We start from the raw sequence: 19,893 nt of genomic DNA on the forward strand, positions 1-19,893 counted from the left end.
TGTTGGTCACTGCAGGGGCGTTGGGAGAAGACGATCCAGACCGTGCGAGGTCGGGGAGTCTGTTATCCTTGGCTCTGGCTCTAGCTTTGGCTTTTTTGGAGGTGGAGGCGCTCGTTGCCCCCACCATCTCCGCCTGAACCTGGTCCTGTCTTCGTCGAGGAGGAGCGGTGTGCGCAAATGAAATGAATTAAAATGTCGATGTTGGGTCCCGGTGTCGTGCAGCCGTTCCCTTACCCCCCCATTCTTTATTTCTCGTGAGACTGTTAATTTTGCTTTAAATCAACTAGACCATCGGGATACTTCCCCATCCTCTTCTTCAGCCACTCCCCTTCTTTCTTTATTCTTTTCTTTTTATAGACTCACGGTACATGGTTACATGGGCTGCACAATGCGAGCTGCCCCTCCTGCCCAGCCCTAATATTCTTCTTCTCGAGTATCGATCGACAAAGCGCACTCTGTCCTTCTGCCGTTGGCCAGCTGCCTTTGTTTCTTTGCTCCTATAGGTCTCATTTGGAGAGCCTGTAGAGAAAGTTTGCGAATGGCCGTCACATGGCGTGGTGGCGGCGATCTTCACATGGACGCACCTGCTGCAGCACTTCCCTGTCTTGAGATCAAATCCCTAGAAACAACAGTCGTCGAGCTTCCTGCGAAATGCACTTCCCAGTCGCCCTCGCTCTCGCCCTCTCGGCTCTTGCCCAAGATGGATATCCCTAAAGTGAAGAGAATCGACCCGCCATCCACCATCACCACCACCACGACGGCCGACTCACCACCCACCTCTAGTGGACCACGGAGGGGCTCACGCCCAACGTCTGCAAATGAATCGGCACATCACTCTCGATCCAACTCACGCAGTACTGCCCGATCACGTCCTCCCAGTCGACATGGTTCGTTGCATTCTTCGCGGAGGGCAGTTACAAGTGCGAACATCGTTCCTGTCCCGTCCACTCGCCCTTCACCTCATGAGAGACGAGAGTCGTTGTTAGCGCTACATCGAGATTCATGTCGTCTGTTTCAAGAAATCAACACATGTACAACACCTGCAGAAGATGTGCGCTCGGTTCCAGCTCTCTCAAGGTCCCCGTCGTCGACCTATACTTCTCGGCGCGAAGGCCGCACGTCGTCTGAGACAGGCGGCTCAGCACCTCCATCACCGGTTGCATCGTCACAATCCAGTCGGCGCTTCGACTTTGAGCATCGCAACTCAATCAGCTCGATAATGACGCCGCTCCCGCCCCAGGCTCGAGACCGGTCGAATACCCTCCCAAACAAGACACCCGAATATGACTGTGTTCAAATTCCATCCGCCTCCTCTGTTCACGTCCCGGAGACGGTGACAGAGTGGACATCTCCTTCCTCCCGACGGGCGGAATATGAGAAAATCGACCGCGCAGGCCGTGGTGTTCGCGGCTTGTGGCGTCGCGTCGCACCTCGCTGGTGTCAAGCTCAAGATGCAAGAACGCCATTCTTCAAGGAAGGAAACACAAGCCGGGAGGGTAGCGTACGTCGATTCCGAATGGACTTACCGGATGAAGAGTTGGACAATACCCTTATTAATCCGCACGAGAAACCTGAGGTGCAAATATTGGATTTCCTCGGCAAGGGAATAGAGAATGGCTCTCGGCGCTGGACATATCGCCGGACCAAGACTTCCCCTGCATAAGGTTTTTTTTTTTTTTTTTTTCTAAACAGCAATAGCGTATCGGCACTGGTGTCACACGCTTTGTTTTCAACGCATCCATGATTACAGATTGACGAGTGGATTCTACTGCATTTGCATTGCATTGCGTTTGGCTTGCATACTCTACCTATACCTACGATTCCTCCTCCTCCTCCCTTTCTGTGAATATTGCTCCCCTTTCCTTGCCACTAATTTCGGGTTCTCCGAATGAGAATACCCTGGGCTACGTTTTGCTTTCCGTTCATCATCATTCTTCACCGCATCACTTACCAAGAATTCAAGATACCCGGCAATCCGCACCGTTGTACATACCAATACGATGCCTATTGCATACCTAGTATATAGTTAACCGACTAGCAGCCACAATACCATATGTTGATCCAGAACTTCAAGAATTTCAATAACTAGTCTTTTACTATTGGACTGCAGTAAAGATCTCTGAAACGTTCAAGTTTTAGATGACGATCACCACATGGTGGGGCGCCGGCAAACAATGGTTGGTTCACCAGTAAAGTGAAGTTCCGTCAATGCTACCTAAGGACTAGTACGAATGAAAACATTCGAGTTTGTACAATTTCAAATATAGGATAATCCAGAGCTAGGATAATATAGTATACTACTCCATAAGTTTACAATCTACTGAATGATGAGTACTTTATAATACCTGTTAATGCCGAGGCTATACTTCGTACTGCCGGCATTCACCGACCTTCTTCATCCGGGCGAACCGGGCGCCAACGAGGGAGTCAACTTGCGATGGTCAGCAACATCAACATCCTCGTCTTCATTCGATTTTAAGCCTCTCGCTCCAAGAACCTCATTACCCTTTCTTTGTTTGTTGATTCTTGACATATCTGCTTGCATTCATCTTTTGGCCGACCGTATACCACAATGATATCCTCCCCCAACCCCTTCTGGGGCCCTCCAACATCCTACTTGAAGTACGTTTTTATTGCTACCTAATTCCGAAACATGTTTCCTCCCCGATGGCTGTGAAAGAGACAGCCTGAAACTGACTGAATCTAGTTTCTGTGAAGAGGTATGCGTCCCTCCCTTCTCCTCCTTTGATTATGATTTTTTTTTTTGGAACAAAAAACCGGTAACTGACATGTCCAAAACAGGATTATGTCATAACTCGATTCGTGGCCGAGTTCATCAATACATTCAGTAGCTTTGTTTATAGTCAGTGCGCGAATACCTCCGTGTCGAGCAAACAAGAAACTAATGTTGATGGTCTAGTTTGCTATGGTATCTATGGCCTGGTTCAACTCCGCCAAAAGCCTCAGGCTGCCTTCCGCTCCATTTCCTATCTCGGACTCATCGGAGTCGGCGTCTGTTCCGCTGGATACCACATGACCCTCAAATATCATACACAAATGTGTATGTTTTATTCCAGCTCATGATATGTCGTCCCAGCTGGTGGCTTTGGCTGACCATTTTCAACTTCAAATTTCTAGCCGATGAGTTGTCAATGCATCTCCTCACTACGCCGCTTCTTTATCGCATTTTATCATTCAAAGCCAGCCCCGATCGCGCCCGGCTGATTGGAATCATACTTTCCATTCTCTTTACCATCGTCATGGTTGTTCACATGGTCATGGATGAATTTCTTCTCCATGCGGTCTCCTTCGGCTTGGCTGTTTACCTGATCGGTTCCCGAACACCAAAGCTTATTCCCGCTCAAGTCACCGATTTCAAGCAGAGGAAGGCTCTTCGCTACCTTTCCTTCTTCGGATGCTGTATGTTTCCACTTTTCACTTTTCAATAGGGACTGGCTCTGTTAGAGTTCCGCTAATGATCATAGTTTGCTTTGGCTTTGGCTATTTTGTCTGGCTGATTGACGAATTCGGCTGTGGAATCTTGACGGGTGCTAAAAATACCGCCGGACTTCCTCTGGCCTTCGTGTTTGAGTTCCATGGGTGGTATGTATACCTATTTATCTGAAGGCCATTTACACTTGCTGACGGGAATTAGGTGGCACTTCTTCACTGCTATTGGCGGCTACGTCGCTGTTGCTACTGTGGATCTTCTTACTTCCGGTGAGGCGCACGAGATCTCCAGTTCTTCTTTCGCTTGGCCCGTGGGCCCTGTGTTCGGAATCATGCAGGGTATGGTTGCTTCTGAGAAAGAAATTTAAGTCTTAGCAGGGGACTACAACTATACGAAGTGACAACGAAGCGAACTGGTCCTTGTGACTAGATATCATAAAGTGGTGCTATGGGAGGATACTGGGTGATATGAAGGGTGGCACAAATACCAGAGTCTTCCGCCAGACTCAAAATTACTGATAGAAACGAACATGCAAATAGACTCTACAATCCTTTTCGAAGACACACATGGTGCTTCACTTCTGACGCATTATCTCCGCCAAGGACTTCCCCCACCCTCCCCGCCCTGTCAACGACAGATAGACCCACCGGAAAACCATCGTACTTTTTTATCTTCCCCTCTCCCTCTAAAGGCTTTTTTTTTCTTTTCGGTCATGCTTCCATTTTAACTTCAATCAGAATGCGCAGTCTGACTCAAGAAACCGATTTTGAATTAGCCGAGCTTAACGCTGCATCTGAGAACCCTGCATCGGCAGATGCTGTTGTCTGCCTTGCATTTCCAGATGGCGGAAAAGAGGCATGGACCTGCTTGCTCGGGTCAGCCTTGATTCTATTTCCATCATTTGGATTCCAAACTGCTAGTATGTGTATTGTCCGCCAAGGGTTTCCTGGCTGTCATTAACTCGCGTCTCTGTAGTCGGATCCGTCCAGGACCATATCAGCACCCATCAACTGGCGGACTACACCGTCCGAGACGTGGGCTGGATCACCGCCGTTCTGGTCTTTCTAACTCTCTTCCTGGGTATTCAGGTCGGGCCACTATTCGATCGATATGGACCCCGCATGCTATTAATCTTTGGCTCGCTTGGTAGCACCGCTTCCTACTTCCTGCTCGCCGAATGCACGAAGTACTGGCATTTCATGCTATGTCTTAGCATATTGGGCGGTATCTCCTCGGCAGTTGTGACAACTGTTGCCATCTCCGTGTTAAGCCACTGGTTTTATAGACGCCGTGCGCTCGCTTCTGGCCTGTGTATGTCAGGCTCGTCAGCTGGCGGTGCAATCATTCCCTTGCTATTACGAACACTTTTCAAAGAGTACGGTTGGACCTGGTCGATTCGGATCATCGCATTTATGGCACTTGGCTGCTACGCAGCTGGGATAATGCTTGTGAAGGGGCGATTGCCGATGGTTAGCGAGACGAAAGTCGTCGTCGACCTCCGTGCGTTCAAGGCGCCGAGGCTGTGTTTTCTTGCGGTGGCGGTGTTTGCTTTTGAATTTATTATCTTCGGCTGTGCGGCTCTTCTTCCGACTTACGTTCGTTACTCGGGTCTGGATCTCGATGTTCAATTTTACTCTCTCGCCGTGCTGAACAGTATGAGTCTGGTCGGTAGAGTACTACCCGGTATTGCGGCGGATTTATTTGGTCGGTTCAATATTCTGCTCACTCTAGCCTGCATCACTTTGGTCATTATGGGGAGTGTTTGGATTCCCTTTGGGTCTCAGAATGAAGCGACGCTGTATGCGGTTGTCGCTATCTTTGGCTTCGGATCGGGTGGTTGGGTCTCTTTGGCTCCTGTTTGCGCCGGTCAGCTTTGTCGCACGGAGGAATATGGCCGATTCTACGGCACAATATACTCCGTCGCTGCCTTTGGAGTGTTGTTGACGGTTCCTGTTGGCGGTGAGCTTCTTCAATCGACGACACCCCAGGCCCTTGTCGGGTTTTATGCCGCGGTACTTCTCATAGGGCTTGTTTCTGTGGGCATGTCACGATGGGCATTGCTAGACTGGAAGTGGAAGTGGAAAGTAAAGGTTTGAAAGGAAGAGCATGCACAAGCAAGATCCCAAAATATAACAATAATTTCGTCAATTGTTCATAGCGCCGGTAAATTATAGAATGCATAAGCGCCGGGTATATCAAAACAGAACCCAAAATGCTTTTTTTTTCGGAGACAGAGCCAAATGGCCATTTCCCGACCCTCCGTGCCCCGCTGCCGAGCTCTCAATTATTCACATTTAAAGAAGATCGAAGTCATCCAGCTTGTCGCGGTATTGCATGATGTTGCGCTTGATCTTGCTGGAGTCGACCCAGGTAACGAAGTCCTCCATGTTGCGAGTAACCAGGAAAGCGGGATCGTTAACGACTTCAGTTCCAACGCGGACGTGACCTTGCTCGATGAAAGTGGTAGCCTATTTTTACTAGTTAGAATTCATCATCTTTTTTTCTTTCGTTTTGCTCTCCTCCACGCGCACTTCGTGCGTGATCGAAAAAACTTACAGCCTTAATAGTCTGAACCATTCTCGTGCGCACCATCAGCACCGCCAAACGTCTCCGGCAGAGAGCAGACACAGTGACCTCTCTCTCGACACGAGACAAGCCCGCACCCTGCTCGCGAGACTGCTTCAGGATTCCCATGCGCCACAACTTCTCCAGCAACTCGGACTCGAGTTTCCTACGGACGGGGTCGGACTCCGGATCCAGCTGGGAAAGCTTATGGGCGAGCTGGCGGAGGGATCCGCACATGGCGTTGTACTTGCGGTAGTCCATTGGGTCTTGGAGGAGGTAGCGCTGACGGATCTCATGTTCGCGGTGATTTCCATCGGACTTGTAGGTGTGGAAGTCGACCTTCCGGAGAAGTCTGTTATGAGAGAGCTTGTTAGCGATTGTTCTTGGTCGCACTTGTGCTGGTGATGGCTCTTGATCCGAGTGTTGCGGTGAGAGGACAGCCGGACTTACTTCTTCTCGTGATGCTTGAGCTGACGGACCATCTTGACGAACGATTCGAGATTTGGTCACTCGAAAACGGGGATACTCAAGGGTTATTACGACTGGAGCGACCGAGTTGCCCGTGAAAAAAGTCCGCGATAACAAATTTGTTATCGAGGCGGTGTGATTCTGCCACTCTACCATCAGCATGGTCACATGACTTAGAACTATACACAGCACAGCAACAACGACGTCGAATTCAGAAGAAGAAATATCATAAAATACTAAAATAAATCGAGATTCGGATTTGATTCATGATGTTTGGGAAATAATCAGAAGCTTTTTCATACCGAGAACCATCGCTCACTCTTCTAGGGAAAATCTACTCAAAACAAAATACGAGTAGATCGGGCAAGATATTTGAATTTTGAATTAAAACTTGAAAGACACGAAGTCCATACTACTTAAAATTGACCATCTCAAATCTCTTAGTTCGTGCCCCCGTTTCTGCTATTGGCGATCTTCTCACTCAGCGATCGAATGCTCTGCGCCCCCATGATGTCCAACACAGACACTTCCGCGCTAATTTCTTTCTTCACCCAAGAACGAAATTCCATGGCAACCAGGGAGTCAATGCTATTGAAACCAAATCTCTGAACGTCAATTCCAGAAACCGGAATAGCAAGAAGCGCCGAAAACTTCTCCACGATCCCATCCGACACCACTTCCACTGCCTCGTCAAAGGTACTGGTTGATGCTAGAAGAGCCGCAGTGCTAATTGTCTTTTCCTCGCCGCTTTCACCGTGGCTCACGATCATGGTAGATCTTTGATGCGTGAATAGCGAAAATCCAAGATAAGGGGGTGCCGGACTGCCGTTCTGACGACATATTTCTGCGGTTGGCAGACCAAGAACCAGTTGCGAGACCGGCTGGCCCGCATGATTCTGCCCCTTGTCATGGCGTGGATCGATCATGAATTCAATTGCGCTGTGTACCTCGCTCTCCTTGAGTATCTGATAGAGGTTGCCCAGGCGACCTGCTGTATTTTGAAGATTCTCCTCAACCCAGCCGACATTCGATACACTGCCAAGGTCGATGACAGACGCCTTCATACCACGTGCGGTGCGATACGCTGCAAGCGCATCTTGGAAGGTGTTTCCTGCCGCATAGTTTGCCTGGCCACGATTGCCAAAGATCCCCGTTACCGAGGACAACATGACGAAAAAATCCAATTCGGACGGAAGAAGCTCATGCAAATTCCACGATCCTGTGACTTTGGGTTGAATGGCAGCTTGCCAGGTATCGAGGGACATTCCCTCAAAAGCTGCATCCTGAATAAAATGTCAGTATGATAGATCAAGGGTTTATTGAAGAGCCTGACATACTCGTAGAACCATGGAGCATTGAATGCATCCTTTGATGGGGGGGGAGTATTCGATGGCAATCGTCCAGTACGGTGCGTAAGCGAGACCGATCTACCAGGTCACAGCAAAAGATATGAGCATTGCATCCCAGCTTGTTCAGTTCTGAAATCATTTTGGCCACTGCTTCGGTGACCTTGTTCGACCGTGACAGAAAGATCAAATCCTTCGCACCTCGTGCAGCCATCCAGAGAGCGGTGCTGCGACCCAGCCCACCAAGACCCCCCGCAAGAACGTATGATGCCCTGCCGTCAAACTGAAGAGGAGGCAACTGGTCCGGGACTATGGGGATACGGTCATCTGCACTTGGGACGAAGACTACTTTCTCAGAATCCCCTTCACTTTGGAGAGTCTGAATGCCACGCTTGATTTGGGAAAATGGCAATATGTTGAGATGTTGGACCTGTTTGAGCTTGCCTTCGGAGTAAAAGCAGAATATCTCTTCAATAAGTTGTCGAACAATATTTGGACGACAGCGAATAAGGGTCTCGAGGTCGATGTTCGAAATTGAAAGCGTTCGAAGAACTGATGCAGGTGCCCGCGTCAAACATGGCTGAGAAGCATTTCCTGACACATCTATGAATCGACCAAACTCTGCGATGCATGAGAAGGACTCTTGCTGAACTTCGCCCGTAAGCGTATGGAATATGACATCAGCCCCAGCTCCGTCAGTACATCTCATAAAGGTCTTGTAAAAGCCGAGATTTTTGTTGGAGAAAATATTAGCTTCCGGTATTTCATACACATCAGTCAAAAGTGCCTTGTTCTCCGTGGTCGAAACTGTTGTGAAAATATTGGCCCCGATCATCTTGGCGTATTGGATTGCAGCTTGGCCCTGAACATCTGCACCCGCATGAATCAAGATTGTGTCACTGGAAGATAGCTTCGCAATGTGCCCGAGGCCATATATTGCAGTGGCAAAAGCTGCTGGCATACTAGCAGCAGTTTCCAAAGGGATATTCTCTGCTATTTTGATAGCAACTGCTTCTTCAATTCGTGCAAAAGTCTGGAAGGACTTGTCGCCGGTGCTACTTGTCAGAAAAATCACCTTGTCGCCGGTGGTCAAGTCTTTCACTGCGGATCCGACCTTGGTCACAATGCCAGCTGCCTCGATAGGTACATTCAGGCGATCAAAGCTCGAAGTCACACCAATGGCACGAATCTCGACCTGTATCTGGGTTTCGATAGCGGATTCAAGTGCTGGATATCAGTGATCCAGCGTAGATCGACCGCGGGAGCGAACTTTTCCAAATAAACGGGGCGCCGAATATCACTGATGCGTAGCAGCTCGGTTGGAGGGGCTTCAGATTGCAAGGCGAGAAAGTCGTTCGCACCTTCAAAGCTTCGAAGTCGACCAACATGTATTATGTTATCTCGTAGCAAGTACTCAGCGTGTCTATCGTCTCCTTTGTTGGTGGTGAACTGATGATTAATAATCTCACAAGCCCAGACTGCCAGATCCTCGGCCGGGACATGCTCACAGTCTGAAACAGCAAGAGTCACGATATTTGAACCGTCAGAACCCATTTCCGAGCGGATGGTACGAAGTAAACCCAAACTAGTGCTCGCCAGTAGCAATTCACTTGAGTCTGGAGTAATCCAAAGCAAATTTTGGCAATTCATCAACATATTCTTCAGTGCGTTGTACTCATCATTCTCAATGGTTGTAAATGTCGGGCTCTCAAGATCAGCAAGAGATATGCATAGAGAGCCTTGTAAAGCAAAGTGAGCCAACTCAGTCACTTTCAACGCGGTAACTTGATATGTGCCAGAATACTCAAGAATCTGGGTAATACAATCGGCTATGCCGAGTGTCTTCAGTCCCGAGGATACAATGTAAACCTTTTGTGGCGTTTGCTTCACATACTCGACAGCGGTGGAAATCATAATGCTCTGCCAGCTTAGATCCTTATTGTCGGAAGAAGGATACTCGATGTCGACACCAGAGAAACCCGAGTCAATGAGGAGTGGCTCCCAGGCGGAAACGGGAATGTAGGGGCACCATTTTCGAATAGGCTCATTTCCAAGCCACCAACCGGGAAGTTGACCGAATGAAAGTGGGTACCAGAGGAAGTCTTGTCTTATTCCTTCTTGCATGATGAGCTGTCCACCAGTACGAAGTAAAGACCGCAGCCTGCGTAATGTCGCGGTAAGATCAGACGTGGCATGGATTACATTTCCAGCAAAGATTAAATCGTAGGAGTCGGCCTCGAGACCATGAGCGGCAGGCTCTTCTTCAAGATTGAAGACTTCGAACTTCATTATTTCCTTCCAGTGGTGGAATCTGTCTTGAGCTTTTTCGAAGAAGGCTGAAGATATGTCTGTAAAGGTGTAGGTTGCAATACTCTCGTTCAGTGTGTCACATGATGGTGAGAGCACATCGAGGACCTCCGCAGTCAAGCTTCCAGTCCCTCCGCCAACTTCCAGGATTCGTAACTGGGACCTTTGGTCGTGAATCAAAGACAGATGACTTCTTAGATATTGAGGCAGACTGTGTAGACTAATGATTTCCTTGTACAACTCTTCCATCAGTTGACCTTCATCGAACATCAAATGCAGTGGATCTTCCTCCTGCTGCATCACAGATGCAATATTTTGGCCCATTCGAACCGTCAATGCGCCTGTCGCATTGTGATTTGCAACTTCTTCAAGAATTGCGTCTCTCAGGGGCTTGTCATGGAGGCATGTTTCAAACTCAAAAAGTGGCAAATGAATGATCTTGTCATTCAAAAGATCCTCTCGCACACGCCGCATCCAGTTGTAGAACTTGCGGAGGTGTGGCTGTAGGGCTTCGGTATCAATGTTTAACGAGCTCAATGCTTCGGTGATAGATATCATGGTGACCAACTGGAGACGCTTCGCCCATAATAAGGCCCTATCGTGGCCTGTAGGACAAACATTTATCTGAGCCAGGGTGCATGCTGTTTCGGAGTCCAGAAAATTGATATCTGGCTTCCACTCAATGGTATTGCAAACCTGACGCCCAGGAAAAATTTCCATGTCCTTATCGAGCGGCGTAAGGTCAATGTTACTCATATAAATACAATGAGTCTTGGAACTGGAATCGAAAACTCTTATTTGACCTTCAAATTTCTCCGAGGCTGAAGGCTGTACCGATGCATAGCCCTCGAAATTATGACCGGGGGCAGGATTCAAATCAGCAGAGACCCACATATCGCGGATGTATGTTGGAAGTCTGATTTTTTCGAGAGAGGGCTTTCCAGTGAAATCCATTACGGCTGCGATCATCATGTGGATCATGCTGTCCATCGTGGCGGGATGAATTAGGTGCGGATGCGCGTAACGCTTCGGCATAGCCTCTGCAATGTCAGGAACGGTCACAAGGCCAGTCATCTGCCCCAATCGGGAGTCTGTGAGCCGCACATCGTGAAGATTGCGGAATAGAGGACCAAACTCAAATCCCGATTTGAGAAGCGCATCGTACGAATTCGAGAAATTTATCGGACGATTGCACACCTCTTGTACGCTGTTGTATTTGTGGCGCCATTCCCGGGCTTCGGCCTCGGTTTCTTGATGATTGCTCAAGGGGTCGTCTGGAGAGCGTTCCTCAATCGAGATGAGACCAGTACAGTGCACTGTCCAGTGCTCACTTGCCTCGTTGTACGAACTGATGTGGAATCGGCGCCAAACTCTGAGCTCAGAAGAGGATTCGGTCGTCATTGAGATGCAGACTTCTATCCCCTGCTTGGTGTCGGGAACAATCATTGCTCGACGAATGGAGACTTGGCGGAGTTGGAAGCCAGTTATGGCCTTCTCCCCAGCCAACTGCCGCGAAGCTTCAATAGCCATCACGAGATAGCCGACACCTGGGTAAACATGGTTTCCGGCAATCTGAAAGTCATCAGCGGGAATCTGCATTTGATAGGCCTTTCTTCGCTTACCACATAGTGTCTTATCCAGGGGTTCTCTTCCAGTCTCACAAACTGTCTCCAACGCGGTGCATTAGCATCCCAATCCGTGACAGGAGCGCCGAAGAGGTCATGACGCGGGAACTTGCGAAAGCGAAGATTTTTGCTAAGTCGACTTTCGTAAATCACCTTTTCTGCGTGCTTGAAAGAGTACGCCGGAAGATCAACCAAAAGCTTAGCATGGGAACTTGGGTAGTGAGAGGAAGCCATATTGACTTTGTGAATGTCGAGTCCGTATCCACTGCTGGCAAGAAAACCAATTGAACTGAGTAAAGGGGTCAAAGTTGGATCAGAATGGTTCAGAACGGCTAGGTATTTGACCTTTCCTTTGCTAAATTCTGGCGACAAGGTCTCTTTGATCGCACTCTGGAGGGTCGAGTGGGGCCCTATTTCCATGAAGTATAAAAGGTTTGAGATCCCACCCGGCTCCCTCTCTCCTGCAACGAAAACGCTCTCTATGCCGTCGATAAAACGTACAGGGGAGATCAGATTGTCCACCCAGTATTTGCCCGGTAGGGGGGTCTTCGTTTAACTCTTCTCCCGTCAGAGTCGAAAACATGCGAACCGGGTGCGGCAAGAAGAGGTGGCTGCCAAACCTCAAGCATCCCATAAGCTGGAGGTATTCATCTGCAATACTCTCCATGTGCGATGAGTGATAGGCATTTTGAACCTTGAGCTTCCGCGCGAGCACGCCTTCCTGATCCAGTATGACCTTTAACTCATCAATAAGGGCTGCGCAGCCCGAGACGGTGTTGTTTGTAGGGCTGTTGGAGCATGCTATCCGCAGTTCACCTTGAAGTCTTTCCCGGACAGATTGCATATGGCGGTTCAATTGCGACTCCTCCAGACGTACGGCCATCATTGCCCCATTGGCTGACTGCTGCTTGGCCGAAAGAATGCCACGCAGATAGGCGATCTTCCATGCAGCTTCGCGAGAAATTTTGCCAGCACAGTAGGCCGCTGCAATCTCGCCTGATGAATGACCTACCACTCGTTTCGGGAATATTTCCCAGCTAGCTAGAAGCTCAACCAAAGCGACCTGAAGCGCAGTGCAGAGGGGCTGTGCGATCTCAGGACAGTCAACCCTTGACCGTGACTCGGTTGCCGCATGTTCCACTAAGGTAGATTAGCTCGCATCTCAGAAGCTTTGTATGATGAGATTGTTCTTACCAAGTAGTGACCAGGAGCTTCCAAGGCTGTGGAAATACTCGGACGCCTCCTCCATTGCGTGCCTGAATACTTGGTATCTGAGTAGCGATTTTCCCATTGCGCTATATTGCGCTCCCTGTCCAGAAAAGACGAAACAAACGTCTGGTGGTACCTCCGTCCGAATTGGCTTTGTGAAGTTCCCCTCCAACAAATTCCATTCAAGCTCTTTGACAGCGGATGCCATTATGAAGCTCTTCCATGGAAATTTGGAGCGCCGTGCCGAAGTTGTGAATGATAGATCTCTCAGTAAGTCGCTGTTTCGCCCTGCAAGGGCGTTCTTCTTCTTGACATAGCGAGCATACGAAGATGCAATGCGCTTAACACCATCCTCGTCAAATGCTGTAAGTAGGAAGAGTTGTGGTAGTTCCATTAGCACTTCCGGCCCGCGGACTTGGACCGGCTTCAGCAAAGGAGTTGTTGCACTGCTCTGGGCGAGGGGTGTTTCACTAAAATCGACCTCGGTATCATCGCTGTCAGATTCAGGCCCCGTCGCCGATAAGTTAAAATACTCATCAGCTTGGGGAGGAAGTAGAAGTTGACGGCGCAATGATTTAAATGGACGAATGGCGGTGCTCGTGTTGTGTGAACCTGACAGGCCACGTTCATAAAGATAATGGTAAGCATCATCAAGGATACAGTGTGCATTCGTTCCTCCGATCCCGAATGAATTGACCGAAGCTCTGCGCAGACCAGAGGTGGGCCAAGGGATGTTGTCCGAAGGGAAGTCGATATTCCATTCCTTGGCCAAGATCTCAGGATTCACCTCCTGTAGATCGTGGTTGGCAGGGATAATACCCGACTCAAGGACCAGAATGGCTTTCACGAGGCTTGCCACACCAGAGCATCCTTCCGTATGACCAAGAGTTGATTTGAGGGATCCGATGTGCAAAGGCCCATCTCGTTGGCAGTCAAATGCCTTTGCAAGTGCCTTCGCTTCGATTGGATCGCCGATTCGGGTTCCAGTCCCATGTGCTTCGACAAACCGAGTGTCTAGCATACTTAGACCAGCTCGCTGATAGACCTGTCGGATGAGAGATTCTTGGGCCTCGCCGCTTGGAAGAGAAATACCGGGTGTACGACCATCTTGGTTGACACCGGTTTCACGGATTACTGCGCGAATCATATCTCCATCTCTTATCGCATCCACCAAAGGTTTCAAGATGACAGTGCCAACTCCTTCGCCACGAGCATATCCTTCAGCACGGGCGTCAAAACTGAAAGAGCGGCCTTGAGCACCAAGAAGACCGTGGTGACTGTAGCCAGTGGTCTCGAGCGGGTTTTCTAGTATGCTCACGCCACTCACAACAGACTGATAGCTTTGTCAGTGGATTTAGTAGGATCCGTGGGTGAGAAAAGGACATACCATGGTTGTCTCACGGGATCGCAGACTCTGGACAGCCAGGTGCAAAGCAACCAGACTACTCGAACAAGCCGTGTCAATAGTCATGCTGGGTCCTTTGAAATCGAAAAACCAGCTGACTCGGTTCGAAATAACCGAGTTCGAGGCACCAGTAGGCTTGTATTTGGCGGTCATCTCCGGATCTGAGTTAAGGATCCCCAAATAATCATGATTGAACCCACTGACGAATACTGATGTATTGGATCCGATCGCACGGGCCAAGGGGACGCCGGCATTTTCGAGACCATGATACACGTTTTCCATCACCAGCCTCTGTTGTGGGTCCAACGTGAGTACCTCATTTTTTGTAATGTTGAAGAAGGACGAATCAAAGTGGGCAGGGTCTTCGGCGAGGAAATGCCCACCCTGGATATGGAGCTATGCAATCGGTGCCGTCAGTAAATATTACCGCATCTCGACAGCCCACCAATTTATAAAGATCAAAAGGTGGTAAAAAAGAGAATCAACATACCGTGCCTCCATGCTCAGGGTCAGGATGATAAAACGCGTCGGAGTTGAAACGTTCCTTTGGAATTGGAGACCATGTAGAACGGGCTTCTAGCAAAATGTCCCGAAGATCTTCAACCGAGAGGGCATCCTTTGCAAATCTGGCAGCAGTACCAATTATGGCAATAGGCTCGACAAGATCTGAAGGAGCATCACTGAGACGCCACGATTTCCCTGATAATGGCTCCATGGTATCGTTTGAAATGAGAAGAGATGAAAGGTTTCAAGGATATCCTGCGTAGCAGAGCTTCCAAGGAAATCAAAGGAGTAGAAAGAGATAGATTTAGATTTTCAAAAACCTCTGGGAATGGAAAGATGTTCGAGCATAGATATAGGAATTTGAAAAAAAAGGCACGGGTGGCAGGTGAGAGGTCAGTCGAAGCAGGGAAGGGCAGATCAGCCGGCATGGATGATTCCGTGTACAACACCCAACAAGTCGATTGGTCGGTAGACCGTCCATGCCTGGCACCTTTGTTTGCCCGATTACTCCATAAAAACAGCATTTCTTATCAAAAGTACCTTACGCGGTATTTCGCCGTTATCTCTCCCGCGTGTCAACGTCAACGCGTTCTTTGCCTTAGGCAAGGGTGAGGTTTAGCCCACGTCAGAGCGAAATCATTCTTTGTTTCCTCTCAAAGTGCCCACTCGAGTATTTGGGTGCAGCGAGTCTAGCCTTTTGGAGTAACCTAATCTTGATCCAATATTGAAGCAGACCAAAGCCTCGGGTGCATCTTTTTCCAGCTCCCTGGACAAGCGGGGAAGATTGGCGCCAGTATGCAGGCTGTCGCATGAACGGCCCCAATCGACCTTCAACGACGAATAACAGTGCCTGTCACTCAACGGCTGCATCGGTGGATCTCGGTTCTCGGAAATCCCTGTCAATCAGCCCCTCCTTTATGCCCACAGGCCACCTTGGTGGGGAGAGTTAGGTAGGATGAATCGGCCAAGGCCCGGACGAGCCAAAGCGTACATGCTTAAGGGTAAGGCCTGACCCATGATCGAAGCTAATTCGGGCAGAGAGATCCCCAATTTTGCGATTTCACTACCTTTACCCTTTTCGAGCGAGACAGAAGCGCGGCCACGCCTAGGATACGTACTTTACACAAAGAAATCAATCTTCTCCACGCCGTCGATGCATCCATCCGCCTGTCTAACGCCTGTCTAGCGGTTCAAAAGCAGTGCACATGGTAAACAATCCCGTCTGTTTGTTGAAAGTATGCACAATGCAGAGTCTAGGACTTTAGCGTGAGATCCAATCAGACTATTCATGCTGTCCAACACCACCTCAGAGCGCACCCTGCGCCTGTGTTTGGCCGTTGCTGCCGCTAAAAAGCGCCACCTAACATCAAGAAGTCGCAATCCACGAATAATGTCTCGTGGTTCCAATTCAATTGATCGCCCAGCGAGGAAATATTGCTCCGCGGGCATATCCTCGCCATCACGTGAACGGGATTGATGGAAACTCAGATCACGCATTTGTTGACTCGCGCAATGTCAACTAATCTAGAATAGTCAACAGCTAGAGATGTGAACGTGCTAGCTGCAGCCAGAGGCCCTCCCTCCACCGAGCTGAAGCCCATCATTCGATACATGACGAGCCCGCCTCCCCTTTCCAAGGTTATCTGGGCGCCAAAGCTCCTGGGGACTCAGCTGAGAGATGATAGACCGTTTCCTGGCACGGCTGGCCACATCAGGACTAGTAGGGTGACTGTGGAGTAGCAAGGAACTTACGGCCTTCCTTTCCTTGACCCAACACGCCCCCGAGGCCGTTGAACGGGCAGTTCCAGTACTGTTGCGGAGTAGAGTTTACAGGGAGCTTCGCTTTTCTTTGTCCTTAGCGGGAACTACATCCGGACAACACAAGTTCTACCTCTCCAAGTATACTCCTAGCTAAGTTTTGAGCGCGAGAGAGGAAGTCTAATCTCCTACGGCCGGATACGTACGCAAGTGGTCAGGGTACAAATCGTTTCCTTGCGTTGGCAGCAAATCATATCACCGTTAAGGTCCTTCCCATTCCTGCCCCTGCTCCGAGCAAGCCTCGAACGTAGGCGCAGCTGGATACCTTTTCGGAACAAAGGATTCATGAAGCTCGGAACCTAGCTCGGAATCTACTATGTCTATAAGGGGAATATAACAAATGATAATCCTGATTCGAAGGGGCCGATAATCAAGCATGAAGGGCTTTATGACGTAGAATGATATATCACAATTAGTTAATTTTACAAAGCATTAATAATGTCATCAGCCGCCTTCTCAGCCACCATATAGGTCGACACGGCAGTGAAAGTTCCAGGGATGCGTGGGTAAACAGACGCATCAACAACACGCAAGCCCTGCACACCACGCACACGGAATTTTGAATCCAGCACAGCCATAGGATCGTCATCCGTTCCAATAGGGCAAGTGCACGAAGCATGATGGCCCCAAGCGGTGTTCTTGATATAATCATGGATCTCTTCTTCCGTGTTCACGTCCTTTCCAGGAAGAACTTCCTCAATGGGAACCAGCTGGCGATGGAACGCATCACGAGCAACTCCAATTGCCTCGGTGATTGCTGTCAGGTCTTTCTCGTAACCGTCACTTCCAGTGTCGAAATAATTGAACACGATATCTGGCATATCGAGAGGATCCGCGGAGCGGAGCGTCACGGAGCCGGCAGTGTTGCGTGGGTGCGCCTTCAGAACGGCCCATGACCACCAATCATGGCGTTCGGTGATGTTAATGCTGTAGTCGGGGTAATAACCGCGGAAGTTGACGGGGCCTCCAAATACGAAGGCATCATAGCTATCGTCTGCTGTAACGCTACTCTTGTAGAACATAGTAGCAGCAAATCCACCAGATGAGTAGATACCGCGGTTGCCTAGGATAGGGCTGTTAAAGCGGTCCAGGCAGGGATCCTCCTCGCCATTTACGCTAAAGGTACAACCTTTTAACGCGGTGAAGTTCTTCGGCGTGTGGCCTTGGACGGCAGTTTCGTAGTGGTCCTGGAGATTTGTGCCGACGCCAGGGAGGTCGGACACGACGTCGATACCAAATTTTCCGAGTTCCTCTGCAGGCCCGACGCCGCTTAGCTTCAGAAGTTGAGGGGAGTTGTAAACACCGCCAGAAACGATGACTTCACGAGACGCAGTAACGCTTCCGGGCGTTCCCTTTCCGGCAGTTGCAGAGCGAGGGCTCGCGCGGTAGAGGTATTTGCCATCCAGGAACTCAACTCCAGTAGCGCGCGGTGTAGTTGAATTGTCAAATGTGATCTTGGTCGCGTGGCAGTTGGTCCTGATGTCCAAAGGGTACTTCTTTGAGCCATCGGCATTCTTGGCACCGTGGACAGCAACCAGGAACTCGCGGGGGCCGTTACGTTTGCTGCCGTCGGTGGCGATGGGGAGTTGATAGTATCCAGGAGTAGTGTCACGCGATTTAGCATCACGATTAGCGTCGCCGGCGAGCAAGGTTCCAAGGTTAAATATCGAGTTAGTCTGGTTGCCCAGAGCAAATGCACCTCCGAGAAGCATACTCAAAAGCTGCGGATCTTCCAGGACAATACTAATAGGTGCCTCTTCAACACCTAGCCATCCATCATAGCCGTGGCCAGGAAGCAATGGAAGAGCATACTTATTGTTCTCCATGCGCTCGAAGTATTTGCGCATGTTATCGGGAGACCAAGAACCATCGCCAGTGAGGGTGGAGATATAGTCAAAATCCGATTCGTGGGGGTAAACCGTGATTAAAGCATTGTGTGCGGTACACCCACCTAGAGTGCCAGTGCGAGGATACAATGTACCCTTCATGGTCGAGCCTTTCGGGGGGGTTGAGCCCTGTATATTCCTCTCCGTCAGGAGTCTCGTATGTGGTTTTGTAATCGAGGGCCTGGCGAGCCTCGTCCGCGTAGTGACGAACGAAAAAGTTCCATGCCATAGCTCCATCTTCAGAGGCCTTGGCGGAGTAGGCGGGCACGGTATAATTATCATTCAATCCCTGGTCATCGCCGGCTTCGATAAGGAGTGTCTTGTGGCCGTGAAGAGCAAGTCGGGCCGCGAGAGGGCCGCCACCAGCACCGGATCCAACAACCACATATTCGTAGCCAGTCAATTCCACCGCAGCGCTCAGGCCCGCTGAAAAGGCAGCTAAGCTGAAAAGCCGTGAGAAAAGCATATCGAGATGCCTGTTTGTAAATTAGTGTGGTGGTTCAAATAACCATAGGAAAAGGAGAGGACGGGGATGAAGACGAAGAGTCCAAGAACTGAATCCTGAATCTGAACTGAGCCATCGGAATTAATATGTACCCACTAATTGCATGGGTGAACAGAAGGAATTATCAACTACATGACCTGGTGGGGCTTGGCGCGGAATTGCTTAGAGGTGAGGTCGCAGTCTCACGGGCTGAATGGTATTTCCAAGCGAAATGAAAACCCAGATTGGATCCAACAAACACCTATTCTGTGCATGCAGTTCCACCATGAACCCTAGTTAAAGGTCATGGCGAACCACAAAGCTTGAGTGCAGCGATGATCGGCCCCTTTTTAGTTGGAGCAGGCGGGCTAGTCAATCGCTAGTCAATAGCCACGCGGGGACTCTGCGCTCAGACAGCAATTTTTCAATGTCAGCCGAGGTTGGTGCAGTAAGCTGGGTGTTGATGCAATGAGATATGTGTAATATATACAGGTCTGGGTCTCAGCAAACACGAAGCTTTGCTTTTTCTTCTTGTTGTGGTTTCATTCCTCAGATATTATTTGCCGATGGTGTTGATGACCCACTGTTTGATGCAAGATCTTGCATTCCAACCTTGGAAGGTTGTGATCTCATTCAGCGACGTGAACTTGGGCAAACTCCACCGAGAAAAGGGAGATAGTAAGAGAATACCATCTAGTAATACATAGTATTATAAGGTTGGTGAGATATTCAGGCCCAGTATCTATTGATTGTCACATGAAACCATTATTATTGTTGTGTCGTGAAAAATGCCGTGTCGATCCCCCAAGAATGCGGGTCACAAAG

The 19,893-nt window shown here is 49.4% G+C and overlaps 6 protein-coding genes across 6 annotated transcripts; 3 read left to right on the plus strand and 3 right to left on the minus strand.

Moving 5' to 3' along the window:
- Positions 1 to 538: 538 nt before the first annotated feature.
- Positions 539 to 1,663, plus strand: N7481_003703 (uncharacterized protein; the record flags this gene model as incomplete). The annotated part of the gene is made up of 1 exon (XM_057262922.1): positions 539 to 1,663. One exon carries the CDS (start codon positions 539 to 541, stop codon positions 1,661 to 1,663), a length of 1,125 nt encoding a protein of 374 aa, XP_057124583.1.
- Positions 1,664 to 2,572: 909 nt separating this feature from the next.
- Positions 2,573 to 3,818, plus strand: N7481_003704 (ceramidase; the record flags this gene model as incomplete). The annotated part of the gene is made up of 7 exons (XM_057262923.1): positions 2,573 to 2,622; positions 2,708 to 2,720; positions 2,803 to 2,863; positions 2,921 to 3,061; positions 3,139 to 3,420; positions 3,486 to 3,603; positions 3,656 to 3,818. 7 exons carry the CDS (start codon positions 2,573 to 2,575, stop codon positions 3,816 to 3,818), a joined length of 828 nt encoding a protein of 275 aa, XP_057124584.1.
- A 371-nt stretch (positions 3,819 to 4,189) lies between these two features.
- N7481_003705 (uncharacterized protein) lies at positions 4,190 to 5,547 on the plus strand (the record flags this gene model as incomplete). Its single annotated transcript, XM_057262924.1, has 2 exons — positions 4,190 to 4,370; positions 4,427 to 5,547. The coding sequence occupies 2 exons, from the start codon at positions 4,190 to 4,192 to the stop codon at positions 5,545 to 5,547; spliced, it is 1,302 nt and encodes a 433-aa protein (XP_057124585.1).
- A 198-nt stretch (positions 5,548 to 5,745) lies between these two features.
- N7481_003706 (snoRNA-binding rRNA-processing protein IMP3) lies at positions 5,746 to 6,498 on the minus strand (the record flags this gene model as incomplete). Its single annotated transcript, XM_057262925.1, has 3 exons — positions 5,746 to 5,919; positions 6,008 to 6,368; positions 6,467 to 6,498. The coding sequence occupies 3 exons, from the start codon at positions 6,496 to 6,498 to the stop codon at positions 5,746 to 5,748; spliced, it is 567 nt and encodes a 188-aa protein (XP_057124586.1).
- A 426-nt stretch (positions 6,499 to 6,924) lies between these two features.
- N7481_003707 (type I polyketide synthase) lies at positions 6,925 to 15,091 on the minus strand (the record flags this gene model as incomplete). Its single annotated transcript, XM_057262926.1, has 9 exons — positions 6,925 to 7,767; positions 7,822 to 7,911; positions 7,982 to 9,025; positions 9,088 to 11,709; positions 11,760 to 12,172; positions 12,264 to 12,902; positions 12,957 to 14,304; positions 14,359 to 14,772; positions 14,867 to 15,091. The coding sequence occupies 9 exons, from the start codon at positions 15,089 to 15,091 to the stop codon at positions 6,925 to 6,927; spliced, it is 7,638 nt and encodes a 2,545-aa protein (XP_057124587.1).
- Positions 15,092 to 17,120: 2,029 nt separating this feature from the next.
- On the minus strand, positions 17,121 to 19,050 carry N7481_003708 (GMC family oxidoreductase; the record flags this gene model as incomplete). Its single annotated transcript, XM_057262927.1, has 2 exons — positions 17,121 to 18,713; positions 18,796 to 19,050. 2 exons carry the CDS (start codon positions 19,048 to 19,050, stop codon positions 17,121 to 17,123), a joined length of 1,848 nt encoding a protein of 615 aa, XP_057124588.1.
- Positions 19,051 to 19,893: the final 843 nt, after the last annotated feature.

The sequence above is a fragment of the Penicillium waksmanii genome (assembly GCF_028829765.1).
Source record: "Penicillium waksmanii strain IBT 27052 chromosome Unknown utg000004l:1.0-5674109.0:1.0-5678898.0, whole genome shotgun sequence".
NCBI lineage: Eukaryota > Fungi > Ascomycota > Eurotiomycetes > Eurotiales > Aspergillaceae > Penicillium > Penicillium waksmanii.